Source organism: Pseudonaja textilis, chromosome 4 (assembly GCF_049901715.1).
Source record: "Pseudonaja textilis isolate UNSWEBS1 chromosome 4, rPseTex1.2, whole genome shotgun sequence".
Classification (NCBI taxonomy): Eukaryota; Metazoa; Chordata; class Lepidosauria; order Squamata; family Elapidae; genus Pseudonaja; species Pseudonaja textilis.
The window spans coordinates 46,990,438-47,003,857 of record NC_141993.1 but is presented as its reverse complement, the minus strand read 5'-3'; the positions used below and the strand labels follow the sequence as shown (position 1 = coordinate 47,003,857).

General features: G+C 34.7%; 1 protein-coding gene across 11 annotated transcripts in view; it reads right to left on the bottom strand.

Annotated features, from left to right (window-relative positions):
• Positions 1–728: 728 nt before the first annotated feature.
• Positions 729–13,420, bottom strand: part of SH3PXD2A (SH3 and PX domains 2A) — a 227,394-nt gene continuing 214,702 nt past the window's right edge. For all 11 annotated transcript variants that reach the window (XM_026704720.2, XM_026704719.2, XM_087932795.1 and 8 more), the window contains one exon: positions 729–13,395. In XM_026704720.2, the coding sequence (XP_026560505.1) occupies positions 11,503–13,395 (1,893 nt within the window). In that variant the 3' untranslated portion in view covers positions 729–11,502. The remainder of the gene's footprint in view (positions 13,396–13,420) is intronic.

Here is a 13,420-nt window from a genome sequence, read left to right as displayed (position 1 = left end):
CAAATCTTCAGATATGCTAGAAAAAATACCACGTTCGTCAGAGTTAGATGAATCATTAAAAGCGAAAAGGTAGCTTCCTATATTCCTACCATTGCCTCATGTATTTAATGCCACTAAGAAAATAAAGAATTCTGAATTATTTTTAAAAATGTTGCTTTTGAAGATTTCTAAAAATTCTTTCCATGCACACTGCCTTCTTCAAGATTCCCCATGTCATGATAATCCCACACAAAAGTTGTACCTGCTATGAATGACTTATGTAATATAGGGGAAATATTTTCAAGTCAAGCTTGATTCTTGGGGGCTTCATGAACTCAATAATGTGTTTTGGGGAACAGATGAAAAATGATTCTTCTAGGAGGATTTTTAAAAATGTTTTATTCCCTCAAGTAATGCCTTTAAATACTCCCTGGTATTTGAATCTCAAATGAAAGTTTTCACTAGTACTAACCTTGTTTAGCTTCTGAGCCCAAAAGTTATCTAGGTGTCACTTGAAGCATTTAAAAAAAGTTTTGTGAATTAACAATTTTAGGTGATGTTGATAATTCATTAAGAAATCACTTGATGTTAAAGTGAAGATATTAAGAAATTTTTGTAACAAGTTTATAGTTTTTTTAATGCTAGAAGAAATGAGTTGACTAATAACCGGAACAGAGCTGAAAGAATAAAAACTTTAACCCTTCTGACACAGGAAACAATGTAAATAATTGGAAATAATAAAAATACAGTTTGCAATCATTTGAAGGATATGCTTTATTCCTCCCTTTTTTTTTAGAAAAAAAAAGTATGGCCAGTTAAAACACACAGTAATGTTTAAATTGCAAATAACTTTTATGGGTTTCAAAGAATCTTTTTCCAAGGGTAAAATCTTTTTTAGTTGAACAGGACATTATGTCTTTTATTTTAAAAACAAATATACACACAGGTAAAAGTCAACAACAAAAAACATAAATATCAAAATTAAAGTTCATATTAGCACCACCTTTGGTCCAAGCAATGAGTAAACTGGGAGATCACTGTGAGGTATAGTTAGTTATCAAGTTTTGCCTTGTGAGACATTTAATATTGTACTGTGGTTTTACATTGCAAGAACCTGGGAATAAAACAAGAGAGGCTGCAGACTAGATTCTCTTGGCAGTGCCTTTAAATGATTAAATGTATGAATGTAAAAGCTGCAGTGTAAGCACTGCATATGATCTGAGGGCTGGATAGTAAACGATGCTGGCTGCAGTTCAGTTTATCTTTAGCTGCGTATGACCTGGTTAAGATATAGCAAGGGATCTTGAATGCACATCTCTAACTTTACCTATTTCTCAAGTACCTCTAAGGGCTTTCCTGGATTCTTGTCCAGCTGGCACCTTACTGTTTTTTTAAAAAAAGTTGCATGTATGTAGTGTTTTTATTGTACAGAAGCTTGCATAACACAAATTTTATCCAGCTCAGATACCCTGATGGGCACAAGACTACATTTCATGCTTTGCAACATCATTTCCACAATTACTCTACCATGACATTCCTGCAAATTCCAATGGAACACCCTGAAAAGATGAAACATAAATCATTAAAAGATAGAAAGTTGGGCCAAACATGTTCCCAAATGCCTAGTTTTCAATGACTAAAACTGACAAATCAACCCAACTGCCAAACAATATCAATGCCAGGTGTCTACTAGAAAAAAAATTCTTTACATATTTCAATAATAATCAAGTATCTAGATGCCAATGAATATTGCAGCACAAAACTGTAAAAAGATGCAATGTTTTTGGTTGAAACTGCACTCCTATCCAAATTCCATCTTTGGAAATTAAAGACTGACACTGTTCTTAGAAAGGAGCATTTGACCTTTAGGTATGATTAATCTATATTCAAACTGACTAATACAATTTAATCTTACACCTTTAATGCCAATTAGCAGTCTAAATATAGACATTATCTTTTGCTTCCAGTTTGTTTTATATAGGTTAATATAATAAATTTATGGTTGACCAACACCTTTGTACAGAATTAATGACTAGTTTGCACTCATATAAATTGTTCCCCCAAATGGCTCTTACCAATGTGACCAACAGTTTTGTAGAAAAAAGAATAATATGTAAGGATCTAATATTCTTCATCTTAACAATCTATTTTCTTCCACTTTTGAAAACAATGAATACCTTTGGGCTCTTTTTTTCTTGTTCACAAGTGCACTCCAATTAGATTCCATTCTGGTTCCTTCCTTAATGCAAACAACTCAAAACACCTCAGCCTTCACTATAAACCAATATCTATTCTAACCTCAAGAAATGATCTTTCTTAGGAAATTAAACAAACAACATTAAACACATCCTCCACCATCCATCTCGATCACACAGCTCAAGGACCAGCCATACATCCTTCATCATCTCCTTGTCAACGTACTCTTCCCAAACTTCTATTAATTACATTCTCTTTATTCTAGCTAACAACAATCACAATAAGCCCATTAGAAATATAGCACAGGTTTGTATTAATTCATTGGAAGTCATATGCTGAACCATATGACAGAAAAATTCCAATGATTTACTTCATGCTAAAAAACAGCTTCAGTTCATTTTAGTATTTTATATTAAAGAGAATAAAATTTGTTTTCTTCAAGCTTTTAGATCCTTACATATCTTACTATTCTCTTAATTTTAGAACTTTTTAAACAAGTAAGATGGTAATTGTTTTGCACATTTTGGCTTTATACAATTGAATATATAACTGCAGTTTTGAAAAGCAAGTTTTAAAATGCTACGAAATGTGAGGGCAACAGCTGGCTTTATCTTTCATTTTTAATTATTCACTTCTTTTGAACAATGCAATGTCCCTTAGTCTAAACACTAAGGTTATGATCATGCCATTTTCAAATCATTTCATTTTTTCCTCCAAACGTAAAAGACATTATTTCTTCCAATTATAGGCATTCATTAACTAGTGTATCACGCCACAATATAGAAATATCACATTTGACAATACAGTTAGTCCTCAATTTACAACTATTCATTTATTGATCAAAGTTACAATGGCACTGAAAAGTGACATGAGCTTTTTCACTTAGGACTGTTGTAGCATCCCTTTAGTCATGTGATTAAAATTTAAATGATTGGCAGTTGGCAGGTATTCATGACATCTGCAGTATGCCAGGGTCACGTGTTCACCTTTTGACAAGCAAAGGCAACAGGGAAGCCAGAGGGACTTAATTACCATTACTAACTTAACAACTGCAGTGTTTCACTTAACAACTGTGGCAAGAAACGTTGTAAATAGGGTCAAAACTCACTTAACAAATGTCTCATGTAACAATGGAAATTTTGGGTGCAATTGTAGTCATAAGTTGAGGAGTACCTGTATGGGGAAAAATAGCCTAACATACAGAAGTATCACACAAATACAGATGTAAGGAACTCATGAAATCAAACATTTGGAGGCGGAGAAAATGATGTATATATGTATATTAACTCATTTTTGGATCTATTTTTTCTTTATTCCAATCAGCCTTTCTTCAGTCACAATCCAGTTATTTCTGACCATTAAAGAAAACTACATCTATCCTCCAATTTGGTGTCATAATAAACAGGTGTCTCAACACAGGGCAGTAGTGGCTGTTGTGTTGGATGTGGAACATTTAGAAAAACACCCTCAACAGTGTGAAACTTTCTGTTCATTTTTTTCCTGAAACAGTGCACTCTACAAACAACTTAAACACTTCATGGGGCTAGCCAATCTAACAAATTTAAAGGCACAGATGAATTTCCTCTGTCCCTGCTAGGCCTAAATGATTTTATAACCTTGAAAACAGTCAAATCTTTCTGCCCCCAAAGCGAGGATCTGAATTCAGTGAAACACTGAACTGACATTTTAACTTAACACAATTTATACAAGCCCCTCGCAAAAACTGAGGGTTCTCTTATCTGGTGTCCTAAAAACCAAGTGGAGACTGAGGAATATCAATTAAAGGAACTGGACAAATTCATAGACTTCCAAGGATACTTGAAAAAGTCACTTGATTCCTAAGTCCTTGATTTAGAATTTACAATTAACTAAATAGATGAACGACATACCAGCAGTAATCTTACAAGTCTAGAAGGCAATTTTGGAACCTGATAAGTTTTTCATGTACTTTCCACTAATCTGTACACATTTGCAAAAAACATAAAGACTATTTCTCCATAATCCTCCTGAAAAAATATTTACAAAACTTATGCTCCACCAATTTGTACCTGTTAAAGATTTAAGATTATGTAAAGTACCCCTGATTTAGCCATAAAATATATGGCTGGTTTTTCTGATTTTGACAATTTAGCATCAAACTATGGTTGATATTAAAGGTATTGTTAAAGTCACAAATTTTCTTTGCATGTGCAGACTCTGTATTTTATCAGACTAAAAAATACGACCCTTAACAAGAATATTCTAAAAGCAAATCTGACTGGAGTCCGTTGCACTCAAGTAATCAATGAGAATATAAAAACAAGAAAATAAGTGGTGTTCCTGTTAGCAAGACACTGATAGCATGAAGAAAGGCATCCTTGCTATCACTTCCCTAATTTAGAAAAGCAATTCTAGAGAGGTTATTTTGTTAAGCTATGTATTCCTATGTTAAAATAAGATGTCCAGTACTGGCTAAATTGTAAGACTATTTTCTGCTTATTCATATTCCATTAAAAAGCTTGTGTTGTTTTATAGACATGTATTTAAGAAAAGCATGTTTTATTAAAAATTTCAATAAAATTATTTATATATTAAAAATGATTTTTAAATGGGAAAAGGACTTTCTTTGGAGAGAAAAAAAAATCACTGAGTAGTGAAATTCAGACTTGAGTTTGATTTTCTAATTTCAAGAAGTATATATATGTCCCAGTTTCTGAAAACTACCGCTTCTAGAAAGGTTGACTTATATATGCATATTTGACATTTCACTCAGTTCAGTGTGATGTATTAGGTAAATGGTTAAGATAATTTCCATGAAGTCAAGTAAGTGTCAAGCATCTGAACATAAGCATTTTACTTTACAATAAAGTCATAAATACTTTTATCCAGACACTTTATTTATATGCTACTTTAGTGATGATGAGTTAATAAAGTTTTGAATCTTTTCTTTTAAGAAAGGAGAGATCAAACCACAACTTCACAGAAGTTTCCGTTGTTAAACAGTCTAATTCTGGAACAGACTGAGTATTAAGATACCATTCAATACAGACTATTTCAAGCATTTACTTCTTGTGTTTCCTGCAGACTTAAAGAGTAAGGGCCCTTTGTCAACATGCTTTCAGTGTGACAACTTCTGTTCTAGCCTCCAGGATCTATTTCATGCTTCTATAGCAGGGGTCTTCAAACTTGATAGCTTTAAGACTTGTGGACTTCAACTCCCAGAATTCCTCTCCAGTCATGTTAGCTCAGGGATTCTGGGAATTGAAGTCCACAAGTCTTAAACTTGCCAAGTTTGAAGACCCTTGTTCTATAGCATGATAAATTCAGTCTATCTATATGTATAAATAAATACATATCAATTTAGTCTGACATCAATGCAAATCAAGATAAAAATTTGGAACTTCTGCTTAGGTTAAAGAGTGCACATGGCTACAAAAAAAGATGGAACATGAACATTGCGAAGAAAAGGGACAGCTGAGTAGCCAGTGAACTATCAAGATGTCATACTATTTGAATGTGATAAACTTCTACTGCCAATATCAAAGTTACACAGCCGTTTCCACCCCAAAACTTTTCTTCCTCCACTTCCTGCTTACTTCTGCTGTTATTCAGCTTTCCTCAATCCTAATGTTTTTTTTTCCCCCTTAAGAGTGCATGATAAAAAAATGACAGAAGTTTAAAATCACACTGTGCATCCACTTCAAATCCTGAATGAGGGACCTGTTTTTGCCCTTTCAATATTGCACTGATCCTCTATTTGGATACTATACTGAGAATGCAAATATTGATAAAATATAACAATAATTAAGAAATATATACGGAACAAATTACTCAAGATGATCTAAACTTAAATATTACTATAGCTATAGTAATGCTAGTAAATGCTAATAATAATGAAATAATTTCCCTTCCACTTTTTGATAAATGACAAAAAGCAGTAACAATTTTGTTTATAATTGGAGAGAAGCAATAAGCATAACTTTAAATTAAAATAAGCTATTCTAATATTCAAAAGTAGTTCTGAAAAGCACAATTCTATAATGCCATCGTCAAAATGTTCAGTGTTGCTTCTGAAAGGAAGACTTTGGAACCAGTTCATTGGAACAAAAGTAGTTGCTACCGCAGTATAAATGCATGTGCAGTTGTTAATTTGTTTCAACTTCTATCAATGGGACACAAATCTGTTAAAAAAAATTAAAGAACCTATTTTTTCAGAAAAGTAGATTTCAGTAGGGGCCTAAATAGCTAAAGCACCATTGTTCAAATATGGCAACTTTAAGAAGTGTGAATTTCAATTCCCAGAATTCCCCAGTCAGTGCTGACTAGGAAATTTTGGGAGTTAAAATCTACGCAAATGTTAAAGTTGTCAATTTTCTAAAACACTGCTCTAGAAAGTCAAAGAATTGTGAAACTAATTCAGTGAACCCAAGGAATATTTAGACTGATTTTTCTCAGTCTAAACCTCTGTTCCCTTGCTGAATAAATGGATTCAGAAATATAGAACCATTTCAAATTTGTAAAAAAACCTGTGGTTTATTACCACATTATTACAAGTCTAATTTATATTACTTGGGTATTAAAATATATGTACTTAAAAAGGAATAAGCTTTAAACTTAACTTACTAAAATGTAGAAATTAAGAAAAAAAAGCAAGAGTATTTTTTTCAGGCATTATATAAATCCGCAATAACAAATTCAGAAGTGCTCATTATTATTAAAGTTGCAGTATACAGCAGAAAAAAAGTTTTGTTTGGGTTTTGTCAAAATATCAACCTGCATTTTGAATTGTTCTTGTTAAAAACCAAGGCAATTTAAAGAACCCAGAAATGATCAGAATCCACTCTTCTCTAAGAGTGCAAACTTTGGCTTAATATTCAGTTAGACTCCAGAATATTTAAAAATTGAGATCTAGATCATTTTGAAAGTACTATATAATGGTTTTTTTAAAAAAAAATCAGGCTTATGATCAAAATAATTTTAGAATTAGCAGATATTTTGATGGGGAAAGCTACAGCCTCATGACCAGGATTTCAGTGTATTTCTTTGTGCATTGGCTTAGCACTGACATTTGAATTATCCAATCCCTAAAAATATACCTAATATTTACAAGGGCAAGTTATAGATTACATGTGAGAAACAGTGAAACTGACTAAATTAAGAAGGTGCTTGATAGTGCCCTTTATTTATCCTTCTCCCTGTATTTGAACCTATACTTCCATATACTATAAAATCAGCTACAATTTCCCTTACATAAAGCTTCTAGAAATGTGACACATACATATATTTAAAATAACAAATGATAAATTGGTTTAGCCCAGAAAACTACCTATCCAACTATATTTATGTAATTTTTTATATTATTGGGGCAGTTTTATAGGACAAATCAAGGCTCACATTTGTAATGCATAAAATGCAAATTGATAAGCAAATTGATTTATTGTCTGATAACTGTTCTAATTGTAAAGAAACCAGTCCTTACATGTGCCAATTCAATACTGCTGATGTATAAAAAAATGCAGCTATGACAGAGAACAGTATGGAAAGCTATTCTCCTTACTAAAAATATGGGCAATTCATATTTACATGAATTTTCTCTTAAGAATTTGCAGAACTTAATTTTTTCTTAAAAATTTCATTTTAGTCTCAAAATGAACTCAGTGACTTTTTTGGCCCGAAAAACAGCACTAAGCACCAAGAAATGTAATTAATAGAAAAGTAATAAAATTTATTTTTAAAAAACCCTGCAGATGCAACAACAGGACTGGCTGAAGGCTGGGTAGTACTAAAGAGAAAGGGATAAATCACTAATGCCAAATGTGGCTGGGATAACCCTTTTAGGAAATCTGTAAAAAATATTTTCAAAATCTCTTGATCCTTTTTGTATCAATTCTGTACACATAACTCCCCAGTGCTGAGATAATCAAGAACCAATTTGGAATATTACAAACCAATTTGCTTCTATACAGCAAGGAATACTGATCCCTTCTTGGGCAAAAATTGGACTCTGGCTACCTGAATCTCCTGTATTTGAAAAGTCTTGATGGCTCAGTGCAGGATTTTTGGGAGCTGCACTTTTAGCTTTCCCAAGAGATGATGGCATCTTTGGAGCAAAACTGTATAGTACAAATTTTAAATAATCATAAATTATTTTAATAAATAGATGTTCTTAAAATGACAATTTATACTGCATCTTTAAATAATGCACTTGATTTTCCTGCATTTTGGTTTAAAATGGTTAAAGTGCATTAATTCAAAAATAATGAACCACTTCATCATCATTATTGTTTTTTTTAAATCATAAACATTAATACGTGTTGCTAAATCACTAATATTAGTACTGCAATCTAGCAGATTACTTGATGATTTTGCTCTATTTAATACTGTCCAGCAGAAGAAAATAATACTATTTTAAAATCAAGCAGCTTTGGAAGTCTCTTAAATTGCTGCTCACTTTATAACAAAACATACATTTGAGGAAACACGTGAGATGTAAAACCTCATAGAAAGGAGCTTTGGGCAAAACTACACCATTTTCAAATGCACTGTGGTGTAGAAACCTGTTTTCTCCTAATGAATTTATTATTATTGATCTTACAGAGACCTGTTAGGTTTCCTCTTCATCTCCAGGCCTCTTCTTCCATGCTATTTCACTGTAGAAGCATGGAGAGTAGCAGTGATGATGCACTGTTAAAGATCAACTTGAAAGGCATCAATCACACAACGCGTGGAAATCAATCCCTCAAGTTATTTTTATAATGTAATGTATGTAACACACCACAAAAAAATAAAAGAGGCAAGAATCAAGTGATAATTATGTAATTTTCAGAAAGCTAACACATTTCAAAATATACTTAATTTTTAATTGTTCAGAAAAAAATGAGTTGGACCTTATTAAAAATCTTCCAATTCTTTCATCTTCTAGTGATAGAATGTAAGACAGTGGCTGGAGAATTATTTATCATTTTCTCCCTAAAACCCCCCAGTCTTTTCTTCATTTTCCATATAAAATATTGGGCTTCAAAATGGTGATAAATCTGTTGTCTGATTTCCATATTGTTTAAATAAAGGCCTTCTGGTGTGTTGTTGCTGTTGTTTACCAATTACAAAGTTCACTGAAAGGCTATAAATGAAAATGCATCAAAATATAAACACACTCTGAACCGAAAGCCTTTGCACAAACCCCAGTGGTTTTAATGTTTATGCTTCCCCACCAAATCTCATTTTTAAAAAAAGCATCTGAAATCATAAATAAAAAGGCAAAAGAGGATACATGAGTACAGAATTCCTGCTTTGTAACATTCCCAGTCTAATGGTGCTCTGTTCAATCACTCTTTGACAATATCGATAGGTACAAAACTAATCTCCAACTGAGAAGAACAAAATAATTTGTATTGTTGTTCTTTAAAAAAGACTTGTTCAGAAGTCTGGTGTTTACTAATAAAAATCTCTCCTTTCTTCTCATATATAAACTAAAGCAAAGTATGCCGTTGGTAACATCCATGGCTTTTGCTCATTTCCATTCTGACTTTGATAACATAGATGCTTCTCTGCCAGGTAAGGATCGGCATTGGCCGGACATGAAACGAAGAGAAACTTGATGAACCATCAACATTCAGATGTGCACACAAAGCACCTCTTTTGATACTCTTTTTATTGCAACATGAAACTAATTCTGGGTGGCCTGCGTTCTTCTCAGTGAAGTACTCAAAGAAGAAAATAAATAATTTTTCACAAACATACAGCCTGCTGGATTGGGAAACTGCCTCCTTACATGAAGTGATTTTCATGCTCTTGCCTGTTCATACTCATTGGTGATATAAATGTTGAAAACATGCCAAACCCTTCCCTTCATAACAAAAGAAGCCAGACAATGGCCCGTGGTGTGGAAGCAAATTTTGTTGGTTGTTTTCAGTGTGGCATGCATAGTCAGCTCAACTCAGCTCTGCCATTTTTATTTTTCTCTTTATGATGGTAATGCTAATTGCCATGATCTGTTCAGGAAAGTTCTATTGATTTGAACTGTCCTCTTTCACATAATGGACATGGTGAAGAGTCACACACAGACCCCGCAGAATTGGTTCTGACCGTAGTACAGTGAGAGGAGAAGCATCACCTGCAGGGTTTCTCTGATGGATCCTCCTCCCTCTCCTCCCTCCAGGACTACAAGAGCAGGGAGTCCTGCAGGGCTTGAGATAAAGAGCAGCACAGCAAGACCAATGTCCTGGTGAAAGCAGGGTATGTGCAACCCAATGCAACTCTGCCACGGCTGAAAGGTAGAGCCTGAGAAGATGAGAAGAAGCAGATGTTTGAGAAAGGCGTTCCCCTCCCTTAGAAAGCTAGCCTAGCCAAGCCAAGCCATAACAGGCCATAACCCAACAAAAAGAGAAGCAGGTTGCATTACAGGTCTTCCTCTTTTCATCCTTGGATTTAGATGAAACTTGATTAATTCTTAGTTGATATCTGAAACTCTGAATAACTTGAGTTGTCTGGCAAGTACTCTCAAAATAATTGCAGTACATAGTATTCAGAAGGCCACAAAAGGAAAATATTAAAGTTGAAACTAATGTGCAGAAGAGATTGTGTGCAACTCATAGTTTTAGCGTGTTTACAAACATTAGGGAACCACATAAAACTGGATTACACTTCAAAGTCCACCTATAACTTTTTAAAAAATACCTCTCCCCATTTCTGACCCAGCTGACAAGTAAGGGATACGAGAAAAGAAAAAACTAAGGTACTGGAGGAAGCAGAACAATAAGTGATTCAAATTCAGTACCAGAAATGGAAGGAAAAAAAAAACGTTTCAGATCTTCAATCTAGAGACCAGAATGCAATAGTTGAGTGATGGTTTCTTGAAAATTTTTTCCACTTGCTCTTTTTCCCATACATCTTGGGTGAAGTGGGGATCAACCAAATACCATTTATGGCCACATCTCATGGGAGAAATGTTTAAGCAGAGTTTTTTATAAAACATGTTTGGATTTGGCATCAAACTCCCAATCAATCCCAAGTAAACCCATAATTCCAAACTAGAATGTAAAAGGCACACATTTGTTTCTGAGTATTAAAATCAGGAGATAGGATAATGTACCCTGATGCACATCTTTGTGGGGAGGAAAAAGAAAATAAAAGGGCAATAATTCCAGCTGTATTTTCTTGATGCTTGCAGAATTAGAGTATTCCTTCAAAACTTCCTAAAAGATGGCAGACTTTCTGGGCCACAAGCAAAACTGAATTGTCCTGTGTATGTACAATAGTGTAAAGGAAATAGATCTTTCTATCTTTTTCCTTCTTCCAAATGTACACCATAGGGTAGTATAAATTAGTGAATTTAAATACATTGCAATACTATTTCTTTTTTTCCAAATAATTTGAGGGCACCCAGCCTTTAAATGGTTTCCCACTGTCCATGATCTGGCAGTACCACCAGCCATTTGGGTTTTTTTCCAATACCTCCATGCAGACACCTTCTTGAAACCCAGCAGTTTCTTCATCTCCCTCATAATCTGCAATGGAGATATAAATATCCTTAAGGTTATTATGAATGAACTGGGATTTTTCAATGGGCTTGGGCCTGACAGTGGACACTGGAATTCCATTACGATCAGTTGGTATGTAGGAGGCATTATCTGACCCTTCAGAACCCAATCGACCATCATGTTTTACTTTAGACTCATTCATTTGGGATTGGGCAGCACTGAAAGATGAATTACGACGTACGGCCCTCAAATGATCTGTGGCAGAAAGAGACTCATTCCTACGAAGGGAACAAGGCAGATTATTATCCTTGGGTGGTGGAGAAACAAACACTGACTGTGGTCTCACTGCTAGCTGTCTAACTCCATTTCGCAATTTAACAGGTCCGGATGTTTTGGAGAAGCCACCAGGTGGCTTATTAGGAATAGGGGGTGTTCTTTTGTTCTGGTTGATAGTATTCAGTGCCTGGACCTTCTTCTCTATTTTCTCCAAGCTATTGGATTTGCTTTCATTTCTTCTGTTTCTTGCCTGTGATATGTTGGATGTGGGATCTCCTCCACTGGAGGTGTTTTCTTGTTGCTGGTTATCAAAAGGTATCAGATAATGAGAAGGAGCCCACCCTTCTATTTCTCCGTATTTCAAATACCACCATCCACTTGACTGCTTTTCCAATACTTCCACTTCTATTCCAGCAGGGAAACTAATTTCAGAATCTTGAACTTTTTGATAAGAATCACTGGTTATATACAGACATTTTGAGGGATTGCTTTCATTCTCTGTTTTGGCTAGCTGGCTGGCGTAAAATAAGGTATGGGAAGGAGATGTAATGAATTCTGCAGAATTTCTTCTGAAAGACTCCTCTGAGTTTCCAGACATTGTCTGAGGTGGACTTTCAGACTCCTCACTTCTTGAACCTTTAAGTCCACCTCTGAGTTGCCTAGTTGGTCTCAGATGATTACGTAAAGTACTGATGTTCATAATTTCTTGACTCTGCGAATCTGCTTTGTTCAGAAATGGTTTTGGCCTCACCATTGGTTTTGCTCTGCTAGACATGAGCTCTCCAGTATCCCTTTTTGTGCTTGATTTGGGTATACTACTTAGGCCAGCATCTGAGGCTGATCTTGGCTTTGTCTCCTCGTTGTGACTGTAATGAGACTTCCCAAAGTTTGTTTGAATACTTTTAGGTTTCAGAAGGGAGGATTTAGGAGAAAGTGAACGTGGAGAATTTCTTTGGATCAAAGATAGTGAGGAAGTTCTAGAATCAGAATCTCCACTAGATTCCTTGCTTGACAGTGCATCTTCTATGTAAGATCTAAAGCCTTCATTTTCATAGATTGTTTCCTCTTCATGAGTCACATCATCAGAAGACTCTCCAACTTGAAATTTTGCTCTTTGGAGAGATGATCCAGGGGAAGGTTTTGGAAGGTGGAAAGAGCTTCTCTCTGAGTTACCATCTTCTCCCTGGCTCAGTTCAGATTCTGAGTCATGACCAAAGGCAGGCACATCATATTCTGGTTCCTCATATCTCTGCTTGTATGGGGAATCTTGGCCATCTCCTGTAGCTGTGGTACTAGCAGCTGTTACTTCTTCAGAATCTTTTACTTTATTAGGAGGAGCAGGAGGAGGAACTTTGGGCCTGGTCAGAGTACTTGTTCGCCTATTTAAATTAGGTTTCTTCCTTTTATCAATATATGATGCTGGAGCCCAGCCTTCTTTTTCTCCGATCTGGACATACCACCAGCCCCCAGAATTCTTGTCAATAACCTAGAGAAGGATTAAATCATAAATT